Genomic DNA, 27,700 nt, shown 5'->3' on the forward strand with positions numbered 1-27,700 from the left:
TCCTTTAAAAGTATTTCAGACAGATATTATCAGGTTGAGTAGGTATGTGAGAATAACAGAGAGGGGGTACAGTTGAAACTTAAAATTTGGCTTTAAGCTGTCACTTTCTCAGTATGTGTGTTTCTGGTTACGAGTGGTACTGCAGATTGAATGGGGAGTTCCAGAGGACATAGATGAGGGAGTCTCCATCAGGCACAATAATATTAAACACACTTAGATACAATGCTTTCAACCTGATTGCAAACCAATAAATGTATGAATTAGAGATGCTGTCATTCATTTGTAAATATTTTTTCCCAAACGTAAGAGAAAATGTAAGTAGGTTACATATGCGCAGCTATCAATGCCACATCCAGTTTTTGTCTGTTCTAGATTCCATACATATTCCTGTTGTAATCATATCTAATTGAGACTTTTTTAGCTACTGCTCTTTTAGACTGCATTATTTTTTTAGACCTCTTTCACTTTTACCTCCTCTTTCTTACAGGTCTGCTGTAATCAAATCAAACATATTGATTTCATAATGACAATCTTTGAATGGGAATCTTTGCTGAACGTACAGTTCTGTAGTCTGGATCATGCAATTACAAAATAGAGGTCTCATTACAGTAAGGCTATATAGGGGGGAATTCATTATTGCTCCTGCACCTGAAAATGACAGTTTTGTGCCAAAAAATAGTCTAAAATACCTTCCAACACATTTATGAAGGTTTATAGACCATCTTTTTACCGTTTTTTGACTTATCCAGCAAAGGGGCATGGCCTAGTGAAAGGGGGCCATATGGAAATACGTTTGTGCACCAAAAGGTGGCATAAAGTTTAGATCTGCTAAAAGCAGGTCTAAAAGTAGAACTCAACAGTCTTATACTGCGACAGATTCATTATCACATTATCAGCTGGACCAGCTTTGTACTGTTGGAGCCTGAGACACATTAATGAATTTCCTGCATTGTTTGAGGAATTAACAGTGAACAATCAATATACATAATAAAAGGTGTTCTGAGAAATTTTAAAATTAGAGTAAGTAATAATTTTTGTATAGGAAATGATCCAACCCACCGATTAGCAGCTGCCTGGTGGAGTCACATCACTGTGGTTAGCATCGGAGACTGTGATGCCACATGTACATTCCTTAAGTGGCATGTGTGCAAGTGAATGATGATGATGTGTAATACCATGCAATGGTGTTGTTTTACATAGGCAGTGTGCTTAGATGGAAGGTAGAATGATGCAGTGCTCATCAACCCCTTGATTCTTTGAGAGCCCATAAGAAAGTCACAATGATTTCCAAATGTACACAGATTTTGGTTACAGCACCGGAAGCGTTTGAACCATTCAGTGTCACCCACAATTGACTGACTATAGTGTAACATACCATGCAGTTATGTGTCCATCGTGAATCCAGAACACAGATTTATACGCAAACTGACCCATTCTTTAACGACAAGTAGAGATCTAGAAATATAATATTGAAGTGATATTCAGACCATGTAATTAAATACTAACTCAAACATGCAGCCATGTTGATTAATTGGTACCGTATTTCTTGGACTATAAGATGCTTCTTACTATAGGACGCACCCCAGATTTAGGCTTCCGAAAAAAAAGAAAAATATATTTTACACCAAATAAAATATCCCTGTTGGTCGCACTAAAGCACAGCACACACAGACATACATTTACACAGACAGCTCTGCATCATCCATAATTACACACTCAGCACTGCATCATCCATCCAGATACACACTTAGCTCTGCATCATCCATCCAGTTACACACACAGCACTGCATCATCCATCCAGATACACACTCAACTCAGTAATACACACAGAGCCCCCCCACACACATCACACATGCACACACATACACACACACACTTCCCCCATTCCCCTTCTTCTCACCCTGTCCCAGCGCAGCATGGCAGTATCAGACCTGTGGTGATGTAAGAAGCATGTGATCAGTCACATGATGCTGACATCACTGCAGGTTCTGTACCTGTAGGACACCGGGTAGAGCAGTGCAGAGGCTCCTCTCTAGGAGATTGGGTGCAGATCTTTATCAGGGCATCACCCAATCTCCATTACAGTGGTCAGGAGGGTCTGGCAGGGCTGGATCCTCCTGACCTTCGGTCTATAAGACGCAGGAACTTTTTAGCAAGATTTTTTCTTGCTAAAAAGTGTGTCTTATAGTCCAGAAAATACAGTTTATTCTGTTTCTGGAAACCAATTACATATTTGTGAAGGCAAACTAAAATAACAGAAATAGAGAAAGAAGAATCACTTTTAGACAAAATCTGAATATTCGTTCATAGCTATAGTTACCCTATGCATTTCCCATGCAATTTCTATGCAATTACTTATTATGTGAAGGCAAACTCAAATAACAGAAATAGAGAAAGAATATTAGACAGAATCTGGATATTCCTTCATAACTATAGTCACCCTGTTCATTCTCCATGAATATCTGCAATGTGTTAGTGAAGACAACAGAACCAGGGATGTAGACAAAAGTTTATTTACACCATACAACATTTTAAATATTTTATACAGAGCTGCAGCAGAGAAAGCCACCATGAGCTTCCAAGATAAAACTGCAATAATAAAGATGTGAAATATATTATTCATATAAAAGTGAGATTATTACTTTATTGCATTTAAAGCAATGAAGAACGTAGCTCAACAAACATTCATTTAATGACAAAAATTTTGCTTTTTTTATATTATAAAGTAAAAAGTGTAGTAATGGCCAAACAGACTGTTATAAATTTTAAAAACTGCATATATACATTGTGCTTCATGGTGAAGTTTTTTGAAAACTAAACCAAATGAAGCTGTTACAACATGAATTGTTGTTTGAGGTTGATCTATAAAGATTACCTTACAAATCCATTCCACGGGTACTTACAACACAGGATGGTAAGATTTGTACACCTGGTTCTGCACTAGATTTTCTAGTGACAGTAGACAAGAATTTGAAAAGAACAAAAAAACAAAAAAGAAAAAGGAAAAAATAAAGAACACTGACATTTGGCACATGAAGTTCCTGACATGAATTTGTCACAAAAGTCCAGGCGCCAGGCTTCTAAAGTTTTTTTTGTGTGTCAGTGCAAATGACTTGTTTTCTTCTTTCAGTCTTTTTTATAGTAATATTAAACCTCTGTTTGAAAGTCGCCTTCCTGTACATCTAAAGGCAAATTTAGACACTTCTCCCATTCTGAGGGTCTAAGTTCTAAAGAATCTTTTGCTTCTGTATCTAATACATTTATTGTTGTATAGTGTTGATATTCACTTGGGCTTTTGAAACTGTCCCATGGATTCTTGTTTACTGCTGGGTTATCCTGTGCAGAAAACCAAAGGAAAAAAAATGTTAAATGGAAATTGTAGCCTACAAATGTAACAAACTATTTCCAACATTATATTATTGTTTCCAGTATATAAATCGTAATGGTCAATAATACAACCAATAGACTTCAAACTAACTAAAAAAAGACTCATTCCATGAATAAGTTCATGGGTAATTAGTACCCATTAAATGGGTATCTGTATCACAGACATTTGCAGACCAGCTACAGACTACGCCATGAACATAATAAATAGAGGTGGTCTCCATTGTAGAACCTGCACCCGTCTAGAAAACAGAGGACCTCTAAAACTCAGTTCAGATTGAATGAATAGTCGACTGCACATAAGTTTCTCTATTACTTTCAGTAGAAGAATGAAAGCTTCAGCAATTAGAATTCCTAGAAGTGAATGATTGGGTCAAAAAAGACATCAGTCCATCAAGGCCAACCTTTAATCCTGCAACATCCTACAGTGTTGAACAATGTAAGGTAAAAAAAAGCCCTGTATAGATGATGCCAATTAGCCTAAAGTTGGGAAAAATTCCTCCTCATCCCTAATATCGTGGCCAGAATAACTTCCAGGATCAACCGTAACTATTTATAAAAATTTTTGTTCCCATAAATTTTGTGAAGGTGCTTAGTATGTGTAGGCCAGGGGTTGGGCACTTTACCTCATGTTTTTTTTTTTAAATCTATGTGTAAGTGTAGGGGGCAGGATATTAGGTAAGTTACCAATAAACATCTATTAAACGTTCTGCACCACTTTATTGATATGCAAATTGAAATCTCATATCCTTTATCTTATCAGGCAGACATTCATGTCCATAAAATGGCCATGGATATAGGGTCATGTGATTTCTATCTGTCCATGAACAATAGCCCTATCAGGATCTTGATCTTATATTCATGAACACTATCATAAGGTCCTAAGGTATACACTTGTCCGTTTTTTGAGAAAGGGTCTAAGACCCGAAACGCGTTAAAGGGACCATTAATTTGTACCATTTTACTCTTCATTGATCGGTAAGATCTGAAATAAAATACCTTTTTTTATTTATATCGACTGGACCGTGGTTTATATTACCCCATAGGAGGTCTCCTACATCCAAAGGCTCAAGTGGTTGTACTCTAGCGCCACACGCAAACTCTCACATTTGTTTTACTTTCATATACATCATAAGGTCCTGGCAGGGCGATTGTTCATTATAAAGTGGCCAACCCCTTTAGTGGCTTAGAATTATTGGCCCTTTAGTGGCTTAGAATTATTTGTATGCCATTAATGTTTGTGTTTAGAATATCCCTCTACCATCTTTAGCTCTATTTGAGCTGAAATATGTCCTGTTTGACAGAATGCACACACTCTTCACATTTCCTTGCATTGGTTAAAATCATCTGGATAAAGTACTATTCAATGAAGGGTAAATATCTTGTTATTTAATTAAGTCTGTCACTGCACATGTCCATAGATAGATGTTTGCAGACATATCAATACACACATACCGTATTTTTTGCCCTATAGGGCGCACCGGACTATAAGGTGCATTAGTCCGATGCGCCTTATATATGTAATAATTACATATATAAGGCGCATCGGACTATAAGGCGCGGGGTCCGGGGGCGTGGCGGAGGTCCGGGGGCGTGGCGGAGACCCGACGTGACGCGGCGACGGGGCGCGGCGACGGGACGCGGCGCCGAGACGCGACGGGGAACGCGGGGAAGGTGAGCGGGGAAGGTGAGGGGGAGGTGGAGGACGGCAGCGGACCATACTTACATAGGTCCCCGCTACCGGAGACAGCAGATCTCCCGCTGGAGATCTGCTGTCTCCGGTAGCGGGGACCTATGTAAGTATGGTCCGCTGCCCTGTGCCCAGCGCCATACATAGGGCGCACCGGACTATAAGGCGCACTTTGGATTTCCACGGAAATCCAATGCTTTTAAGTGCGCCTTATAGTCCGGAAAATACGGTATGTCTTAATTAAAGTGAGGTTTCTCCCCTATTCCTATAAAGATAATATATATATATATATATATATATATATATATATATATATATATATTATGTGTGTAAAAGCATTTAGATTTTAGAATACCTACCATACATCCAGTATTTGGTATATCCCGGAATCTGTCCAGAGTTTGAAATTTCTGGTTTAATTCCTGAAATAGTTCCATATGCCTCTTTCTGGTATGCATGACCTTCTGTTAGGAATGAAAAGTAATATTTTAATTTAATAAATAACTCATTTGTAATAATAATAATAATAATAATAATTATATATCACAAAATATATTAAGCGTTAAAAGGGTCATCTGAATGGTTAAAAATATGGCTGCTTTTTTTTAACTAAAACAGCTCCTCTCCTGAACATGGACAGGATGTTGTAAGCTCCATTCATTTCTTTACGGCTAAACTGCATTTCCAGAATAAACCATGTTCCGGTGTGGTGTTGTTTCTGGAAGACAGCAGACATGTTTTTCAACCACTAGACAAACCCCTTTAAACAGATATTACTTGGGAAATACAAAAAAAGTCAGATGATGGAAAATTCCTTTTTCAACTGTATCATAAATATAATTATTCTATTTGAAACCACATTACACATTTTTCAGTAAACATTGTTTAAAATGATAATTAAAGTTGTATTTTACTGAATATTATCCATGCTAGAACCATACAAAGGGATGCTTGATGTAGGTGCCTTTAGCTGTTAACATCGTACTGCAGACTTAGTTTCTTAGACATGTTTATTGACTTTATTTGCTACCTTGCGCCCTAATAACCAGCTGTTTAGGGACTTAAACTTAGTTCCACTAGAAGTAAATGAAGACATTTTGGCTCTGCTTTTCCGTGATTACCCATATACTGATTTCTCCCAACAGTATGAGTACAGGGAACTGTTAAATTTAAAAACATGAATCGGTTTCCATAGCCAAGCTTGTTTCTTACTGTAAGCCATGCTCAGGGTTTCAGAACAGTGTAACTTTCCATTATCAATACTAGCTTTACTTGTAACTGCAGATGAGTCAGATCCATGACTCGTAGCTAGGAGCGCCAATATGGCGGATTGGTGGCACAGCTGTCAGTACGGCAATACACACCTAAACCCTAGACCCTAGGTCTTCTCATATCTGTTTTCAACTGTGAAACATATCAGCACTCTTAGTAGTTTATGGTATGAGACAATAGGGCTATTCAATAGTAAAATCTGTGATTCTTCGTTGTAAAGCATTTGTGATTTGCATTAGGAAGACATATATGTTAGCAAGGATATTGAATTTACAATGAAATTATTTTTTTTTCAGAATATAAAAAAAAGCAATGAATAAAAATGAGAAAGGGGTTAAGGAGAGTCTTAATATAAAACTTGTCAGTCTTAGGAATTCTTCAATTCAGAACTTAGTGTTATACCTTGCAAACTTGCTTACAGGAGAGAAATCATTGCCCCTAAGACCCCTGTGATCCATAAAACCAAAAACCTACATTTACTTAAAGGGAACCTGCCAGCAAAAAGTAGCTTAACTACCTGCTACCAACATCTTAACATCTTATAGATACCTTTCCTTTTATGGACCAGCATTAAGGCATTAAACAGAAAATCAACTTTGAAGTGGTTTGCAAATTAGTTGTATAAAATCATGGAGGTGAAGAGCTCAGCACTGAAGTCAAGCTCTCCACAACTTTAAACCCCCTGTCAGCTGGCTACTGACATCTGTTAACATATGGACGTCAATAACACTAGAGCTGCTGAGCCCAGGAAAGCTTGACTTCAGTGACGAACTCTCCACCTCCAAGACTTTACAGCTGGTTTGCATAACATTTCAAAGTTAAATTCCCAGATAATGCCATTGCACGCACCATAAAAGTAACATTATCTAGTAGGTGTTAACCTTAATTTCTGCTGACGGTTTCCCTTTAAAAGTGACATTCCAGAAGCAAAGTAGACATAGTTACAGAAATGTAAGGGCTCGACAACACTATGTTGCCCTTTAGTCAATATTTTGCATATTTGGAAAATATTTACTAATGTATCCATTATATAGTACATTTAGTGTCTCTGTGTAGGATTCCTACAGCAGATGTGTACAGTATAAGGCATTTCTATACCTGTCCTATTCATTTTATTGGAGCTTGCAATAATCCACACACATGCTACAGAAAAATCACATGCAGGTGAATATAACTTATTTTTCAATGTAACATAATTTATAAAGTGTTTTATAGCTCCGTTCCAGCTGAGAGGCAACAACATTGTGGAACATGACAAACCCTGCTAATATGAAGTTGGTTTTGACTGGAAAAACAGCATAGCCAGCACTGATATTTTTCCAATTTACAAAGAAATATGGGACCCTATCTCTAAAACAAGTTACTTAGAACCCATCTCATGAGAAGCAATTCTCCAGACTCTCAGAAGTGGTTGGGGTTTTGTAAATGGCTAGATCTCAACTGCATTGTTTCCAAATATCCCATAGAAGTGAATAGGAGAAATGTAAACCGCATAAACCAGGACAAAGTGATATGTGGGACATGGTTTGGAAGAAGGGGCATTATTTTAGATTGATGGACATGCATCTTTCAAGCATTAATACTATATCCTATACCTATGCTATAAAATTATTTAGTTCCTTCTATAAAACTGAAAGATGATTTAACTAATTTGTTTGCATTTATGTTTAATTTTGTCCTTGAACTAACAATGTGAAGGAAAGTCCCACATCCCCTTAACCAAATTGAAGGGTCTTTTATACAAAGTACTAGAAAAGCATTGACAACAGGTTGTTGTAACAAAAAGTCCACTAATATTTAATTGATCCAATTAAGTAATTAGATGTTTTGCGTTTTACATTCACAGAGTAAAAGTGTTACTCACACTGAGAGGTGTTTGTGAATCACTTCATTATTGTAAATCACCGCCTTGTGCATTGAAAGTCAAAAATAGCCACTACATGTGTTTTCTCTTCTTAGGGAATAGTGCGCACACAATTATTATAACATCAACTGCTTAATGTCAAAATAGATACATTTCAGCTAAAAGAAATTCAAGTAATTAATCCTAAGTTGTCGAGGCACAAGGGTAAATGCGTAATCATGAACTCGATGGCGATCAAGGGTTTGTTCACACTTCCATTTGACAGCTTTGTTTTAAAAAATGAGAAGCAAAACATGCCCGAGGGCAATACTCTCCCAGATTACCTTGCTGGAATCTTTGCTTACATTCAGTCTATTAGCAAATTATTCTTGTGTGTTACAGTACTACTATTCCAGAGTATGAAGTTAAGCAGCGTCTCTCCCGGCCTCTCTTGTTGAAAGAATCACTCTATTGGGAGATTCTGAAGAGTGTAGAAAACCTTGGCTGCCATATGCTTCAGGGAACATGGATTAGCTGGAACAACTGCTTTATTGTATACAAAGTAAGGATTAGCCGGGAGTCTAACCACAGCAGTGGAAAAGGCATTAATGGGACAGTAAAGAATTAATCGAAAGGGTTGAAAAGCCAAGGGTCAACACCAGAAGCACAAAATGAATTTGTCTGAACAAGCAAGGATCTTAAATGTGCCCTTTTAAAGAGACCAAATGGATAATGATTCTCAATACAATTTCCCCCATTGGTCTTAATTAATCCATTAGCTTTAGACCTGTTTTGTGAATCTTATGTACGAGTTGCTCCAATTCTCTGGAATGCCCTTCCCCGGACTCTCAGACTAATACCCACCCTCCAAAGCTTCAAACGTGCTCTTAAAACCCATCTCTTTAGGCAAGCCTATCACACTCGCTAACTGCTTGAAATGTCAACTCTCCCTTTACTAACCCATCCTATGTCCTATCTCCTATCTGTTATCTGGCAAACACCAGATATATACCAAGCTCCAGGCTTCTCTGCAGTCTTTTTCACCTAGGACCCTGTAAATAAGATGGCGGCTGATGGCTGGTTCAAGCAGCAACATCGTTGTTTAGTAAATTATTTATTAAATGATTTTATATTGTTCCCTTATAAAGAATGGCAGGACCATTATACAACCTCTTGTGTCACCCCCTCATCCTCATAGTCTGTAAGCTCTTGTGAGCAGGGCCCTCACTCTTATTGTTCCATATGACTGTTTGTTCTTTGTAATGTAATATAGTTGTATATGTCCCCTATGATTTGTAAAGCGCTATGGAATTTGATGGCGCTATATAAATAAAGATTATTATTTTTATTATTATTATATTATTATGTTCCTTATTTCTTATTTTTTATTTTTAATCGGAAGTATATTTTATGTCTTGTATTTGTTTTTTAACATTTTTGTTTTTATTACTAAGCTGTTTTCTATTTATGTGGCCATCCAATGATTTTGTTATGCATATGACAATACCCTGATAAAGAGAACCTCCAGGAGAAAACCCACAAGTACACATTCTACGACTTATGCAAAAAGATATTAGGATAACGACTAATATGTTGCATCCTCCAAAAATCATCACTGTGTGGTTATATCACCTTTTAGCTTCCTATTTATATTATAATGTCCCATGCTGATTTCAGCACAATATATTACTCTATGTACTATTTGCACTTTATCTAGTATTTAACTAGATGTCTATGCACTATTGTCTATCTTCATATTTCTATCTATATTTTTTATGTATTCTAATGAATGATGTTTAAAATTATGTATTCACTTTTTCACACATTTTTTTGCCAGTTTGCACATTCACACTTGTCTTTCATAATTTATGCATGGAATCATATTTGGTCCATTCCTTCTCTTTGTAGTATGTATTCAGAAATGGTTCTTCTTTTTTGTATTAATGCATTAAATTTCTTTGATCTTGTACTATCACTAACCTGTGCCTGGGACGAGCAAGCTCCATGTGTGCGCTGTCCAAGACTGAGTATCTTGGTTGTGCCCCTAACGTCATTACTAGGTTACACCTGGTGACGTCATCTAAAGGCCGGCATTTGTCAAGTCATGTGAGCGATCGGCCAGACATCACAGCGGAAGCGTGCCATTACATCTCGGCACAGTTGGAGTGAATTCATTAATACATCTAGTATATATACTTCAGTTTTACTTACAACACACACTTCCTAACGAAGCCGCAATGTGAAACATATGTCGAGGTGATTCTGTCTGCGGCGTGGCCCTATTCACTGACAGGATGACGCAAGGTATACATAGGAATTTATTTTTTTATGGACTTTTCTGCGTTTTTTAATTTATTTATAGCTTTACCTTGGAGGAAATATATTTCTTTGGAGACATGTTACAACTGGTATTGTCCCCATCGATCTAGGTCTTGGTCACCTGTCAGTGGTTTATCCACGCTGTGGATGCTTAGGTGTCTACCCCCAATTTTTAGTCAGTAATCTTCTGGTGCTATATTTCTGACTGTCTCTCCTTTTGATATGCCATCAGGTTTTTTGTATTTGTATATTCTTTGTATCATTATGATGTATAAAAGCATTGATTTTTATTCGCATGTATTATGATTTTTGTGTACTCTCGTCTGTTTTTTGCTTGGCAAGCAAGGAGTACAGTAGATATAACCAAACGCACAAAAGCATAGAAGACTCACAATAGATACGCTAAGCAATGTGCCACTATAGTAGTGAAAGAAGACTGAATCATGAAACCTCTATAGGATGTCATTAAGGTTTGGATGCTAGTATTGCATGCACAGATACACTTTCCATCAAAGTCAATTCTTTTAGTGGAGAATGTTTCTTTATACAGGTGCTCCCCTACGTAAGAACACCCAACTTACATACAACCCCTAGTTACAGACGGACCTCTGGATTTTGGTAATTTACTGTAGTTTAGCCCTAGGCTACAATAAATAGCTCTAACAGTTATCACAGGTGTCTGAAATTAAGATTTATGGTGAATCTTATCACAATCCAACATTTTTAAAATCCAATTGGCACAGAGACCAAAAAGATTTTGACTGGGGTTACAATAATAAAGTATACAATTTCGACTTACATACAAACTCAACTTAAGAACAAAACCTATCCTGCATGTATCCCGGGGACCTCCTGTACATGTATTGCTTTTGTTTCAAAATGAAATAAGAAGTTTGGAATTCAAGGTACAGTCGGACTGCATTCACTTGAGACACAATTAATCCATAATATATAACTGTGTGCATGATATAGGTCAGTGATGGTGAACCTTTTAGCGACCGAGTGCCCAAACTGCGAACCCAAATCCCTTTAATTTATCGTGAGGTGCCAACCAAAATTAGAGTAGTATCTTATTGTTCCCTGTTCTTTAACAATGTTCAATCTTACTGGCCTCTTGAGGACACCAACACAGTAGAAACAAGGGGTTAAAATTTGCATCATTGTAGCTTCTTTCCAGTGTCCCTCTGTATCATGGGGCCAGCAGGAAATCCTTCAGAGATAATTAGGCCCTGTCTACACATTCTCCCTATTCCTAGAGTCCCAAGTAGCCAAGTAAGTCACTTTAAAATATCATCTTTTAAGCTACTTGAAACTACAGGAAAATTCTTTGAGTCCTGTCTGCTGTGCTGGGGCGATGGCCTGGGTCCCCACAGAAAGAGCTCGGAGTGCCGCCTCTGGCACCCGTGCCATAGGTTCGCCACCACTGATATAGGTCCATGCATTGGTTGATTATCACTTTAGAAAAACCACCATCAGAATCACTGATGGTAGATCACTCACATGTCTGCAGTGTCCCGAGATATCCATGGTTTATCATTGTGTCCCCTGTATTTAGTAAAAATTGAGTTTTTAAAAATATGCAAATTACCATGAGGGCCACAATGTTAAGTCATCTGAGCCCCTCCAGGATCTACAATGTTTTAATTATACATTCCTCCACTCCAGCCTCAGGCTCTCTGCAAATCTTGTACATACATGGTCGTACCTTCCTTGTGCAGCCTGCTTATTAACAATGTGGCTGTGAAAATGAACCCTCCTAAACTGAAGCCGCTTTGGGTCAACTTGCACAGCCACATAGCTGATCAGCTAACTGCACAAGAAATGTACTACCACACATGTACAACATTTGCAGAGAACTGCCTGATGTTACCAGCTCTCTGTTGGAGTAGGGGCATAGCTACAGTGGTAGCAACCATTGCAGCTGCTATGGGGCCCCCAAATGTATGTAGCAGTGAACATTATACCCGGTACACAGTTGAGTGAGCAGCCTAGATAAAAAAATATCAGAGGAGGTGGAGGAACAGTAGGACTAGTAATCAGTCATCTCTACTTCTTTCTGTCTACTTCCTCCATGTGTACAGCAGGTACTGGGCTGCATGAAATCATATATGTGACCTCTGGCACACCTCTGAATGCAGGCTTCGTGACAGTGTGTATATACACTCACCGGCCACTTTATTAGGTACACCATACTAGTAACGGGTTAGACCCCCTTTTGCCTTCAGAACTGCCTCAATTCTTCGTGGCATAGATTCAACAAGGTGCTGGAAGCATTCCTCAGAGATTTTGGTCTATATTGACATGATGGCATCACACAGTTGCCGCAGATTTGTCAGCTGCTCATCCATGATGCGAATCTCCTGTTCCACCACATCCCAAAGATGCTCTATTGGATTGAGATCTGGTGACTGTGGAGGCCATTTGAGTACAGTGAACTCATTGTCATGTTCAAGAAACCAGTCTGAGATGATTCCAGCTTTATGACATGGCGCATTATCCTGCTGAAAGTAGCCATCAGATGTTGGGTACATTGTGGTCATAAAGGGATGGACATGGTCAGCAACAATACTCAGGTAGGCTGTGGCGTTGCAACAATGCTTAATTGGTACCAAGGGGCCCAAAGATTGCCAAGAAAATATTCCCCACACCATGACACCACCACCACCAGCCTGAACCGTTGATACAAGGCAAGATGGATCCATGCTTTCATGTTGTTGACGCCAAATTCTGACCCTACCATCCAAATGTCGCAGCAGAAATTGAGACTCATCAGACCAGGCAACGTTTTTCCAATCTTCTACTGTCCAATTTCGATGAGCTTGTGCAAATTGTAGCCTCAGTTTCCTGTTCTTAGCTGAAAGGAGTGGCATCCGGTGTGGTCTTCTGCTGCTGTAGCCCATCTGCCTCAAAGTTCGACGTACTGTGCGTTCAGAGATGCTCTTCTGCCTACCTTGGTTGTAACGTGTGGCGATTTGAGTCACTGTTGCCTTTCTATCAGCTCAAACCAGTCTTCCCATTCTCCTCTGACCTCTGGCATCAACAAGGCATTTCTGCCCACAGAACTGCCGCTCACTGGATGTTTTTTCTTTTTCAGACTATTCTCTGTAGACCCTAGAGATGGTTGTGCGTGAAAATCCCAGTAGATCAGCAGTTTCTGAAATACTCAGACCAGCCCTTCTGGCACCAACAACCATGCCACGTTCAAAGGCATTCAAATCACCTTTCTTCCCCATACTGATGCTCGGTTTGAACTGCAGGAGATTGTCTTGACCATGTCTACATGCCTAAATGCACTGAGTTGCCTCCATGTGATTGGCTGATTATAAATTAAGTGTTAACGAGCAGTTGGACAGGTGTACCTAATAAAGTGGCCGGTGAGTGTACATGTGTGTATTAGCATATAGATGTAAGTGTACATGAATGAATGCTTCCCCCATCCATGCTATCTTCATAGTGAGGTGTGTGGCACGCCGTAAGTATGGGTAAAGATCTTTCACCCATGTAAGGTACGCTGGGCAATATGTCCATTCAAATGACTGGAGGAATTGGCCATTGAAATGCATGTAGCTATATGATATCCTGTATGGAAACAGTACAGGTAGCATACAACAGAAAAAAAAACCTTAGGTAGAACAGATATGTTCAGAACTGTCAGACCCTCCTGACCATGAAAAAGATTCAAACGATCCAGCACTTTTTATATGAAAAATTCTTTTATATGATGGTTTAATAAAGAAGCAAGAATTTTTCATATAAAAAGTGCTGGATCGTTTGAATCTTTTTCATTGTCTGCAAAAACCTGCAACCAGAGGGTGTATCCTTTTGCACTTTCAAGAGGAAGGGGAGGATCACCAAATGCTCACAGGTGTAAGGATTTCCTTCAAAACACATTTGCCGCATGGACTTTTCTTTTATACCCTTTCTGACCACTGTCCTGGAGATCAGATGAAGCACTGACAAAGCATTTCAATCGATCTCAAGAGCTGTGTCTCCGGACTACTCTCTTCTTTAGTTTCTGTTGCTCCCGCACTTATTGCGGCAGCAGGACTGGGTCTTTGGCTGCCAGACACAGACGCAGCCAGAGACCATAAAGAAGTAATCAGCAGTGAGCACTGGCTCTGAAAGGGTTGAGAAGGGCTGTTGGGACTAATAAGAGTTTTTGCAGCTCTTCCACAAGCATTTGCCCCCAGGGGGGTCATTTTCTCCTGTAACTAAAGCAGAATGAAGTGCTGTGCTGCGCTTGACAATCTCTGTCAGCTCCATATAGATGAACAGAACCAAATGGACATGTGCAGAATCTGCTTGGGTGGAGGTACCTCGGACCCCATCAGACCCTTCAAGGGCACTGGTGTCCAAAAGCGTGAAGAACTTGCTGTGAGGATCTGTTTTATAGGAAGAAGTGGAACTTATTTGTGTAGTCTCTATTACTAGAGGAAAAAAAATCAACATATTTGGGCAGATTTATCCACATTGAGTCCTAATTTGCACCCGATATCACAGTATCTGATACTGAGTGATAAATCTGATGTAGCATAAACACACAGATAAAATTGCCCAATGTGAAGGGACCACATTAAGCTTGTACTTCTTATATATGCTTTTCTAGCTCCGGGACACTGAATTTTGGGACTGGTGTTTTTTTTACCCTGTGTCACTAATGGGGAGTTCTATAGAAAGAGCTTGTTACTGTCTGCTACACTGCACTGTTTTGTTGGTTTGTTCACATATGTGTTCCAGCTTCCATTTTCACTTCCTCACAGGAATAAAAATGCAAATAGTGGAGGTACTATTTAGAATGTTTAAAACATTTGACAATCTTAAAAGACCCTCCAATGAAGATATGAGTACTATGGAGTACTACAACCTAACACACTTAGGCCTCATGCAGATAGAGTTCACCCATCCCCTCTCTGTAGTAAGAAGAGGTCAAGAATATCCCCTTGCTCTATATGCGATGACACGGCTGCCTGGCTCGGTCACGACACAGTGAGCTCACCACAGTATGACCAGGTGAACTGGCTGCAATTTGTAGACTGCTCTATACATTATACATATCTTTTACATTGCGTCTCTCTTCACAGAAAACATCTCATGTCTAGGTTAAAAAAAAACGTGTCTGCTGGGAGTCTCTCAGTAAATTACTTTAAGTCAGAATACAGTAAAAGCAGTGAATCTCTTCAAACAAACATACCCCCCCACCCACCGATGGACATGAGAAGATTCAGAATCTTAAGCTATTGCTCCATTTGTTGTCTACATAGAGCTGGATGAAGCCGTGCTCTATTATTTGTAGAAACATCCGCAGTGCATTCTGCAATCCCCATCTTCTACATGCAGCAAGAACGTCAGACCCAGGAACCTTAGCAACAGTTGCCATAGCGAACATTCTCTTTTGGTGTGTACTGCAGCTCTATAAAATGATCCACAGTGATTATTCATTGTTCACTCTTGGCATTTGTAACTGTTTTTTTCTCATTTCTTACAATGCGTAGTTTTGTATCTTTACTGATAAACAGCCTTTCTTTTTAACGCCATTAAAACAGAGCAAATAGTGAGAGCTACAATGGGGGCTATTTACATTTAGGCTATTTGAGGTGTGGGGTTAACTAATAACATGCTACCTTCTAGCTGCTGCTCCTAAAAATGATAATCGTAAAGTTTTGAAGTATAGCCTTATAAATAAATCCCTGACATTTTTCAGCAATTTTATTTTATTTTTTATATAAATATATTTTTTATTATAGAACAAACTAACTAGAGCAGTGATGGCACACCATTTAGAGACCGGGTGCCCAAACTACAACAAAGACCCACTTATTTATCGCAGAGTGCCAACACAGAAATTTAATTTGTGATTTATACTCCCTTCTCTGTCACAGCTTTCATTGATACCAGTACTCTGAGGACACCAATAAAGCAGAAAATAGTCCCAGGTACAGCTGTCACTTTAAAATAGCTCTGTGCACAGCAAGTCCTGGGCTGTCTGGGACTGCAGGAAGATACCTGGAGTCATCTATGGTGGTGGCCTGAGTGCCCACAGAAAGGGGTCTGAGTGCCACCTCTGGCACCAGTGCCATAGGTTAACCATCACTGAACTAGAGTATGGGAGGATTTATGTCACTCTGCAGTCAAGTTCATAGGCAGCAATGTATGCCATACAAATATATATATTATACACATTTAGACTTCACTATCTACATTATCTATCATTAATGATTTCTGGTGCACGATCTTAGTGCATTTCCGCACACTGCAGTAAATGTGCCCCATTATGTTATGGAGGAACATGCCAAGGACATTTGTACTCCCATCCAATCACTGATATGGGAGTAGTTATGACAGTGGGGTCATGCAGACAGTAACAAGTGCATGGCCCTTTCCATCAGCTGGAAGACAGCAGGACATAGGACATTACAGGAAGTCCAGAGTCCTGCTGCCCGATGGTCACAAAACCCAAAGTGAACAGCGGCAAGTGGCAAACTTTAATAGGGTAAGTATAACATGGATGACTCTATTAGGGTCTTACTCTTACCCTGTTAAAGTATACCCCTTAATATATTGTTATCACTATGGCCAATAGAACTCACAGCAGAGGCAATTAATGAAAGTGTGTTCAGATACTTGCACTGACAAGATATCTACAAATGCTGTGTCAGATTTTTGTATGATCTGAATAAGGGTACATTCAAACACCCGTCTATGGGGAGTTATATGCAGTCACAAATTTGCAGCCTCATAGACCTCCCCATAGATGGCAATGGCGGTCCGGCGGTACCATACACGGGGAAAAGACAGAGCATGCTCTATTTTTCCCCGTGTAAGAAGCCATACGCTGCTTTTCTCTATTGAGGGGGGGAAGGGTCACCTGTTCATCCACTCCAGCAAACAGCGGTACGCCCGCCCGGCTGCTTATCATGTCAGTAAATGTCAGTTTACTGAAAGTGGATCTGATTACTGATACTTTAATCCTCATTCCCACTAAAGTTATAATTAAGAATTTAAATGTAACAATCATTTCAGATTATTTGTGATACTGTGTCTGTGTGGGTGGAGAGGGTGTTGTGCACGTTTTTCTATTAAACTTAATTAAGAAATTCTCCTTAGCTTGTTTCAGGGTGGTAAGTGCTCCTTAGTTACAATGTTACTTCTAAGGTGCTATGATAAATCTGTCTACAGGATTGAAGAGGGTCTCTCTTTCCTCTCCTATTGTTTACAGAGCTGTGAGCGTTAACCCTTCCTGCACTCTCCCTGGCTGTAGTATGCTCTAAGCATTATATTCAAACATGAAGATGAAGGCAAAGCTCACTCCCAGAGCTTTTTTAAAAAACAAAACAGAGAGATTAGATGGGTTCTCACGCTTCCTCAACATTATATAGGATGGAAATGACAAAGACTGCCCAGGACCCTTTCAGAAGCTACAAACCTAAATTAAAAGTGCACATTTCATGGTCCTGCTGCTACTAAGTACATACACAAATATTCTGTCACACAGATCACCACGGACAATACCTAACACTGTCTGTAGTTTTGTATGGTCGAAACAGCTGACAGGTCATAAGCCATAAACCACATTCAATTGAACAAACCGGAAAGCACAGATGAAACCGATATATATAAAACATGATTTAATATGTAAACTTACTTCAAAGTCAAGGTCAGAATACCGAGATTTTCTTCTCTGTGGTGCAGGAAAGAAAAAAAAAAGAAAAGAAAATGAAAGTCGGAATGTAAGATAGGATTTATATTCAAGCACATGCATTTGTAGCATTCACAATGATTTGCCTATTTAGAAACTGTTCTTAATGTCAATATTCAAAACTTCTTCACCCACCAGGAATCAATCCAACTGCGTAAATACTGTAAATCAGTATTTGAGATATGAAAGAATTTGGTATGTGCATTGCCACAGTGGGCAACATGGATTAATAAGGATAAGCATCTTCAATTAGTCAGAAAAGAAACCTTTCATGATAATAGATTTCATCAGAGCTGCAGCAGCAATGTTAGTAAATATAAGGAAAACTAAACCCCTAAAGCAATTTTCCAAGATTTTATATAAATCACACAGTATGTTGAAGTTTACCAACATCATATAGGTGAGTGTCTCACCGTGCTTCCCATCCCCCTGATTCAAGGACCCAGGTGAGTGTACCCACAGGGTAGGTAATTGATATCAGCTCGGCAGGGAGCTGACATTTCATATTTCCGTTGACCAGCTGATACTGGCAGCTTCATGGCATTGGAATTACTGCAATGGATTTACTTTATAACAGAGTGTAGAGTTTAGCTATATTCTTTGTGTAGTAGCTACTGCCAGGAGCTGCAGCTAAGCTCCAGATAGTTGTGAGTATCAGCTTGTCAATGAGGTTCCATAGTGTTGTACAACCACCAATCTGATATTAATGACGATCTAACGGTTACAGTCCACATACATTTTTTCCATATGTAATGTATTACAGGCTAATATATACAGGCAGTACCCCGGTTACCTACATCATAGGTTCTATAGCTCCTACCATCCGGAGCATGATAAACCAGGGACACTTAGGCCCCTTTCACATGAACGTATGATTTCTCCAGTCCTGTATTTCTGTGCCATATTCATCCATATACAGTATACATGACTTTTTTCATCTGTGTGTGCAGGTATGACACTCTATCCATAGTATATCCGTTTAGCTGGCTGATGGATGGTTGAAGCTGAACGCAACCCAGCAACTACCTGATGGATGGCTCCCTATTGGCTGGCTGACAGAATGCACCTCCCACTGGTTCTGGTCGCTCTGGATACTGCACGTATACACATATTTTAAACAATCCCATAGACTTCTATGTAGCGTACAGAATGGAAATACTGAAGAAAATAGGAGTGTGAAATGTGAAAGGATCTGTGACTGTGGCAATCTTCTTATTTTTGTTATCCGTGGCCTTCTTCCTTCTAAAATAAACTTTTAAAATTACAATAATGAGCCAGAAGGGTTCTCATTATCATAATTTTACAAGTAGATTTTAGAAGGAAGGAGGCCATTTGTAAGATAAATACAACAAATCCATTTAAAAACAGTGCACCATGGGTTCTGGTGCAAATGTGGAAATATCGCAAAAAAAGTGCCTAAAAACAGCATAGTGCAAAACTCTACAACCTTTTTGAAGAAAGATAGTGACAAATCTCCCCCCAATAAATCTTATATACTCATGACTTTATTTCCTTTATATCACCATCATGCATTAAACAAGTAACTAAATCACAGAAGGCTTCACAATGAATCATTTATTCTACTTTGTGCTTCATAACATTTCTACAGGGTTCATATGACATTATACTTGTTTGGAATTTATTTCCCTTGCAATTTTATTCCAAGTCAAACAAGCTGACTTAAATTTCAATATAATCTTTATCTGACATTTAACACACAGATTGATTAAATTATAAAAGGGCATATCTTATTGTTAATTGGTGTGTTTACAGTTTAATATGCCTAAATTTAACTATGTTGGTACCCAGGTAACTCAATATAGCCACGGTTCAATACAGTATGTTAGCATTTATTTATTGAAGGCAAATTTAAATAATAAGTAAAATTAAGCTACTAGATTTATGTAACATATAGTAAAGTCTTTCACTACATTAAAAAGAAGTTCAAGAAGCTGCATAATATGTGTACACAATGTTATCCGGCAGCAGGAGTTCAGACACCTGTCATCAGGTCTCTGTCACTAGTCTGCCACCACTACCTGTTGGAGCAGCTCACAAGGATTCCATCCCAGTCTTTATCAATTGTCAATTCATATTTTTATGAATAATTCCAAAAACATATTTTCTTTATTATGTTAATAGCCTGGTCACATGGAGAGAGAAAGTGATGTTCCCCCTCCCCTCTCCTCCCCCTGCTCATGTCTGTGTGTATTGTATAGTAAAGCATTGCTATAATGTTCTCACTTTATAGCCTACCATTTAATGACAGAGTAGTACTTATTTTTATTGCTTTGGTTAAAAACTACTAAGATATTTCTTTCTCTTTAATAGATTATGACAGTATTTCTATCACCACAACAACTTACCTCATTTCTTTGCTATATAGAGGCAAGTTGTAAGCCTAATTCATTACTATTTGTGTTGTGTAATCATTTCTATGAAACTCATTGGGGGCCAGAAAAGTGTCGTAGAAGCTTTGAAATAATTGGAATTACTTGTAAAACTCCATTAATTGCAATTATTTTTCCTTTCACACTAAGTGGATGTGGTGCGAAGCTTGAACGGGCGTGGCAGGACACTGGGTTTTCCTGTCCTTTGCTCACTACCTAGTCAACTTGAACATTGAATGGTCTGTTTGCATACTTTTCATTATCATTCACATATGAAAACCCTTCTGTTCCTCACAAAAACTTATCCATACATTTTTACACATACATTTTATAAATATAGGGGCATTTTGAGGCAGATTAATGGAAAGCATCCTGGGATTAGACAGTATAGAATTAGTCTTATTCTGCATAAGAGTATATAAGAGTATGATGTTTAATCATAAATCTGTTGTAGTTTAAGACTGTCTAGTGGTACTTTGCACCTCCTATTAGTTGGCTTACTTTACACTTCAAAACTAGGACACAATTCTGTCGGGCCAGCATGATTTTTGGTGCATGGACCTTTTTGATGCAAGGACATCACCTTTACATAGGTCATTCCACGAACTAGTCATAATAGAGCCAGAAAACTGTCTAAAACCCTTTATAAATTTGGTGCAGACAGATTTTTAGGACATTTCCCGACAGAATTCTGTCATAGACGGATCTAAAAATCGGACGGATCTAAAAATCTCCCCAATTATATATTTATAACTATATATATATATATATATATATATATATATATATATATATATATATATATATTCTAAGTAGTAAAATATATCTAGCCAAGTCTCTAGCTGTTTTAGAATACAAAACAATTGTGATATAAATATTTTAGCTATTCTTCACAATGCCTTAGTGACTACAGAAAGCCATCATGTTCTTTCAACCACAATAGCTGGAGGCAAGAACACAACCTTCAACTGCACCACACTAAATCACAATACATAAATGCTATAAATACATTACATTGCATCCTGAGCATTCTTGGATTCACTGCTATTGGATAGTCTGGGAAAGATTATAAGAAGCATATCTGAACTGTCTTGTCCAATATATTCTCAGCTGAATTGAGGAGAAGGGCTACTGGGTTTAGTTGCCGTAACTTTATTAATATTTAAGATCAACATTTTGTCTGAAAACATGAATAGAATAGAATAGAAATATTATTGACCTGAAAATAATAGTGTATAGAAGACACTCCTATCAAATACAATCCGACTGGAAGACTATTAAAGAGGATTCCCTCAAATAAGATGTATTTCCCTTAAGCCCCCTTTAGAAATAGTTAGAGCTCTCAGCTTTTACCTTTCTCCACTGTGTAGTTCAAAGGTGATTGGCTTTGAAGATTTTTGATCATTTTTCTGCATTTATAATATTATGGACCTTTAAATTTGCCCTGCAACTGGCAGCGAATCTAATAAACACTGTAGTAAAGATTGGAGGTGGCACATGCAGCTACACCAAGAAAAACTATGTGCTATGTGATGCTAATGATTCATACACATGACCATGTTCCCTTTGCAATCTGAAACAATGACCATGTGCCCTTGCATGCAGTCTGAACTACCTTGGTTAATCTCACTGATGTCCATTGAAAATGACCGGCTGTGCCATTTGGCATGTGCGGTGAGACTCGCAACATTGCAACACTCCCGGCCAGCCGAGCCCTTCACTCGGCCGGCTGCACCACCCCTTCACGCCCCAATGGTGTGAAGGTGGCAGAATGGGGCAGATAATCGCAAGTGCTAGCAATAAGCTAGCATTTGCGATTATTTCAGGGGCGCAGAGGCGTGGCCCAGAGGTCCTGATAAATATGCCCCTATATGTTATTTTATATTTCACAGATTCTTCAGTAAGTCAATGAAGAACCTATGTCCATTATGGCAAGGGCAATAAGATTATTTAATACAGATTACAGGGAGAAAAGGGTAATCAAATAATTACTACTGTACAGCTACTAGAAAAGAAAAACTTACCATTGCTATCACTTTACTATCAATACTGTGAAAGTTTTCTGCAAAAAGCTCTTTAGAAGAAGCTCCAGTATCATGTTCACCAGAACATAAATATGGATGTATAGATTCTAGTTGAACCTATGCAAGTTTTTTAGTATAGGGTATGATTTGGTGCTTGGATGGCTCTGCCCCAACTTCCCTTGATCCCTGAGCCCCGGGAAGCCGAGTTGATAGGTGGCACCTACCTTTTCTCAATGTTCATTTTGCTAGGCACTTAAGGCAGCCATATTTAACCAAATGAAAGTACCAATTAGGTAAAAGTGTAACAAGGATGAAAATGCCACAAAATTTTGAACTGCCTCTTATATTGTTTGATAACTGTAAGCTATATGTATTTTTAAGGACCAACCAATTGGTCTACCTATTGATATACCTATCTGTAAATCAGATTGTGAATTTTAGATCAGTAGGAGTCCAACATCTGGCATGCTCAACTGTTCAGAGGGTGCAAATGTGTAGGTGCACATGGAGCCAGACATGTAATCTGGGTAATACCTGAGATCATGGCTAAAACTCAGGCTTAAGAGACAGTTAAAGCTGACTAAATTCTTCTCTGCCAAGATGCCTCTACAAGATGGTGCCAGCCACGCAGGAAGCGTGTATAGCATCAACAAATACTTGCAAACAGAAAGCTTTGCAAAAAGACCTGCTTTTATAAGAACTCTTACTAACCCTGGAGTCCTTGATCAGTATCCCAGCTTCCACAATGGCCCAGGAAGCACACATTCAGGCCATAGAGTTGGATAACTCATTAACATCCACTGCTCTGCTCAAGGCTACTCCACAAGAGCTTACTGGCTTATCTCCTCATCAGAAGCCAGGGTTCCCCTGCTTATTCAAGAAATGAGCAAACCGGTTCAGCCCAAACCCAGTGACAATGGCCGGCATGAAAATGCTGCTAGGGGACCTACAATAAACTTCACCAAACACTCTCTTCAGTTTCTAAAAACTAAACTTAATATACTAAGTAAGAGGGACTCTCACATTGAGAATGAAATGACAGAATTAACTGCAATACATATTAGTCTTTAAAAACTAAAATAAAGTCTCAGACTAACAACCTTCCATTCAGAGGGATCCCAGAGACCATTGATCCAGAATCCTTACAGGATTTCCTAATGGACTACTTTGCATCTTTTTAACCATTGGCATCTCATCAGCAGCGGAGATACCCTTTGATTTAATTACATGCATACACTTCTTTCATGTGAAATAACAGATTGCATTGCAGCCAGAACTTCACTAGCTCTTCTTCCATGGTTTTCAAAGATTTTAGCTGCTACTCTGAGAAGGACGGCATTCTACCAAAGTCAGATCTCCTGAACTGTACCCAACATGGATTCACTCACTTTGGACTTAGTTCATCTGTTGTTTTATTTTGGACTTTCTGGTAAAGTTTTTCTTCCGTACTTATCCCTGTCTACTAAGCATACACACTCTAGAGTATGATGTGGTATTGGGGGGTGCAGCCAAGGCTGATGGGCTGGCACCTTGCTTCTGTTCATATGCTACATTGAAGTAATTTCTCTGCCCTTCTTTTATGGTACCTAAATTCCTTTCTATAAATACCAAAGAGTTAAATTCACTATGTAAGAGGTCAACTGTGTGGAAAGAGGCCCACAAAAGCATAGCAGACATTATGCTCTCCAGGAGACTAAGCTGAATGCGACTGACAACTACAGACTTAAGCAGAAAAGCTTTTCGCATATATGTCATGCCCTAGCATTAAAGGGGTATTCCGGGAATATGAACGTCTGACACAAAAACCCATGATGATATAAATAAATGAATACAACAATACTCAATGTCATTAGTCACAAAAACGGAGCTTCAATAATTTGATTTTATGATTTACAAAATTTATGGCCTCTCTAAAGTAGGTGGAGTTATTACTAAGATGGCCGCCACTGGAAACTACAAGTTCCATGATCCTTTAGTTCTCGGTAACTCCTCCTACCTCTTATGCTCTGCTAACAGTGATGATATAACAGACTTTCTTGCTCTGTTACCATAGTAATGATGTGTAACTGCCATCACCACAACACTGACCATACTGAATGCACTGCAACCAACCGACTACAGCCAAACGTAGTGGTGATCACATGACCCTGCCCAGGCAGGTGCAGGACATGTGATGTGGACATGTGACCAGCAGCCATCTTCTGTCCTGCAACGGACCGCACGGAGGAAATTAACGGACTGATTAAAGGGCCAGTAGCATTTTAATTCTTCATTACAGACTATGTCACCAGCATTTTCTGCTAAGGGGAGCAAAATTTTAAATAACAACCAATTACACATTAGCTTATATTTTGAGTGCCCATTTGTATATGAATTATGCTGATTCCTGGAATACCCCTTTAAGCAAAAAATGCAATAATACCATGGCCATTTCGCAATTCAACTAATTAATAAAACTGTGGATGATAAAGGGTGTTACATAATACTTGTACACTTAATAACATCCTTTATACAATAGTCTCCTTATATATTCCTAATAAGCAACCTTTTTCAAGAAACTTCTTAAAAACATTGATAAAATTCAACAGGGTCACCTGTAGGTGATTTTAAGCATACCATTTGGCAACCTATGGACACTATTACTTGGCCTGGCGCTACCTTACTGAGCAGGACTTTACTTTTATTCCACCCCCCACAAAATACACGATGATTGATTATTTTATAATAAACCAGTCATTAATAACTCAGATATCAGATGCCTCTATGGGAGTCATTGCATGGTCAGAGCATTTGCCCATAATCTTAACTATTCAAAAACAATTCCCTACACCTTTAAAGGGGTATTCCGGGAATATGAGCATCTCATACAAAACCCCATAATGCTATAAATAAATGAATGTAACAAAACTTAATGTCATTAGTCACAAAATGGAGCTTAAATAGTTTGGTTTTATGATTCACAAAATTTTATGGCTTTCTCTATAGTCATCACCAAGATGGCTGCCACTGGGAACTACAAGTCCCAAGATCCTTTAATTCTCAGTAACTCATCCTCCCTCTTATGCTCTACTTCCAGTGATGATGTAACAGGTTTTCTTGCTCTGTTACCATAGTAATGATGTGTAACTGCCATCACCAAAACGCTGGTTATACTGGATGCACTGCAACCAACTGACTACAGCCAAACAAAGTAGTGATCACATGACCTGCCCAGGCAGGTGCAGGACATGTGACGTGGACATGTGACCAGTGGCCATCTTCTGTCCTTTGTATGCTCTGCAACGGACCGCGCGGAGGAAATCAACTGCCTTATTAAAGGGCCAGTAGCATTTTAATTCTTCACTACACTGTTTGTCATCAGCATTTTTCTGCTAATGGGAGCAAAATTTTAAATAACAACTAATTACATATAAGCTTATATTTTACTGACTCATTTGTATATGAATTATGCTGATTTCTGGAATACCCCTTTAAATTCAGTTTGGTGCTTTAATACTGTCACAGGCTACAACACTCTTTTGTGTGCTCACAAAGCCACTTTGAGTGTTTATTTTATTATTAGAAACTCAATTATTGGAAAAATTGGCCTTCGTACATACTCAATAAACAACAATTTTCAACAGCTAGGGCAACCGAGATACCTTATATCTTCAACAAACAGCATAGTAGTGTCATGGCCCCTCAGGGGATAGCTATTGTCTTTGCCAACTACCTTAGCCCCTTATATAACTATGCGAATGATCTCTCAGTGCCGTAGTCTGTGGACAGTGACATCTGCAGTAATTTGGGGTCCTCCTACCACCCTAAAACTACCTCAAACCAACATTCCTCCTTATCTTCCCTCTTTTCATTACAGGAAATAAATCCATTTCAACATTAAAACACAACAAGTCTCCAGGTTCGGATGCCTTTTTAAAAAATTGTGAGACAGCAGATGGAATGTGGAGATTTATCAATCTGACTGCATTGGTTAACGGTCCTCACTGTGGATGTAGAGAAGGCATTCAATAGGACATCTGCTTTAGAAGGTCCCTTTCTCTCCGGATTCATCGTCCTTTCTCAATCATGAACAGGGCAGGGGAAAACTGCATTATTTCCCCAATGATCTTTATCCCAGTAATGGAACCTATAACCCAAGCCATATGCCACTCCCTCTACATTTCAGCTGGTAATGGAGATTATCGCATTGGGATGTTTGCCGATGACTTGGTTCTATGTATATTTTCTAAGACGGCAGTAATATTTTGAGAATGGCAGTAAATAATAACCATCAGCCACAGCAATATTGTAATATTCTGTAACAAATGAAGAGCCTCCATTAAGTGCCTGCATTGTCATTTCCATCAAATGAGATGGAAAAATAGCACAGGATACAGCACCAAATGATGGACACCTAAATGGGATCTCAAAAGATCTTACTGTAAGTCAATAGGGACTTATAAGTCTGGTTTGAGTCTATCATGTACTGAACCTGCCATTACCATCCTAGAGACAATATTGAATCAATATTAGATTGGGCATATACAGTATACTTGAAATTGAATGAGCCATATTTGGTTTGAAAACACTGAATAAATAATGGGTTCAGAGTTCTTCCAGATTAGTTATCAGCTAAAGAGCAGCAATTCCTCATTTAGACACGTGAAGATTAAAAAACATTATAGGCATTTATGCAGCTAAAAGATAAGCAATTAGTTAATCAAAGTAACAAAAAGCAAGACATCATCAATTTCAATCAACTTAATGTACTGTGCAAGACACTACGTTTTCCTTAGCTTTGGAAAATAATTGATTTTCTCCTATGTCTTGTAGAGTTTGTTTAGCAGGCTTGTTTTTAGGAACAAATAACCCTGTCCTTTTCAGGAATTGGGGGCAGGTAAAGCAGCCTATCTATCTGTTTGAATAAAACAACAGGGACACTTAGGCTATGTTCTTTTCCTATAAGGTTGGGTGGAGGTCTCTGCTCCATTGACCCTATTGTCTTAAGCCAGTTGCATGGTTCCTTATCTCCCTGTTGTTTTAGATAAATGTAATAGTACCACATAAAAGCTACATTAAAATGTTTTACTTGATTATAATCCA

At 38.7% G+C, this 27,700-nt stretch overlaps 1 protein-coding gene across 8 annotated transcripts in view; it reads right to left on the minus strand.

The window, feature by feature from the left end:
* Window positions 1-2,497: 2,497 nt before the first annotated feature.
* Window positions 2,498-27,700, minus strand: part of ADGRB3 (adhesion G protein-coupled receptor B3) — a 577,118-nt gene continuing 551,915 nt past the window's right edge. For all 8 annotated transcript variants that reach the window (XM_072142190.1, XM_072142192.1, XM_072142193.1 and 5 more), the window contains 3 exons: window positions 18,151-18,186; window positions 5,434-5,538; window positions 2,498-3,336 (listed from right to left, as the gene is read on the minus strand). In XM_072142190.1, coding sequence (XP_071998291.1) covers window positions 3,148-3,336; window positions 5,434-5,538; window positions 18,151-18,186 — 330 coding nt within the window. In that variant the 3' untranslated portion in view covers window positions 2,498-3,147. The remainder of the gene's footprint in view (window positions 3,337-5,433; window positions 5,539-18,150; window positions 18,187-27,700) is intronic.

Source organism: Engystomops pustulosus, chromosome 3 (genome assembly GCF_040894005.1).
Source record: "Engystomops pustulosus chromosome 3, aEngPut4.maternal, whole genome shotgun sequence".
Taxonomy (NCBI): domain Eukaryota; kingdom Metazoa; phylum Chordata; class Amphibia; order Anura; family Leptodactylidae; genus Engystomops; species Engystomops pustulosus.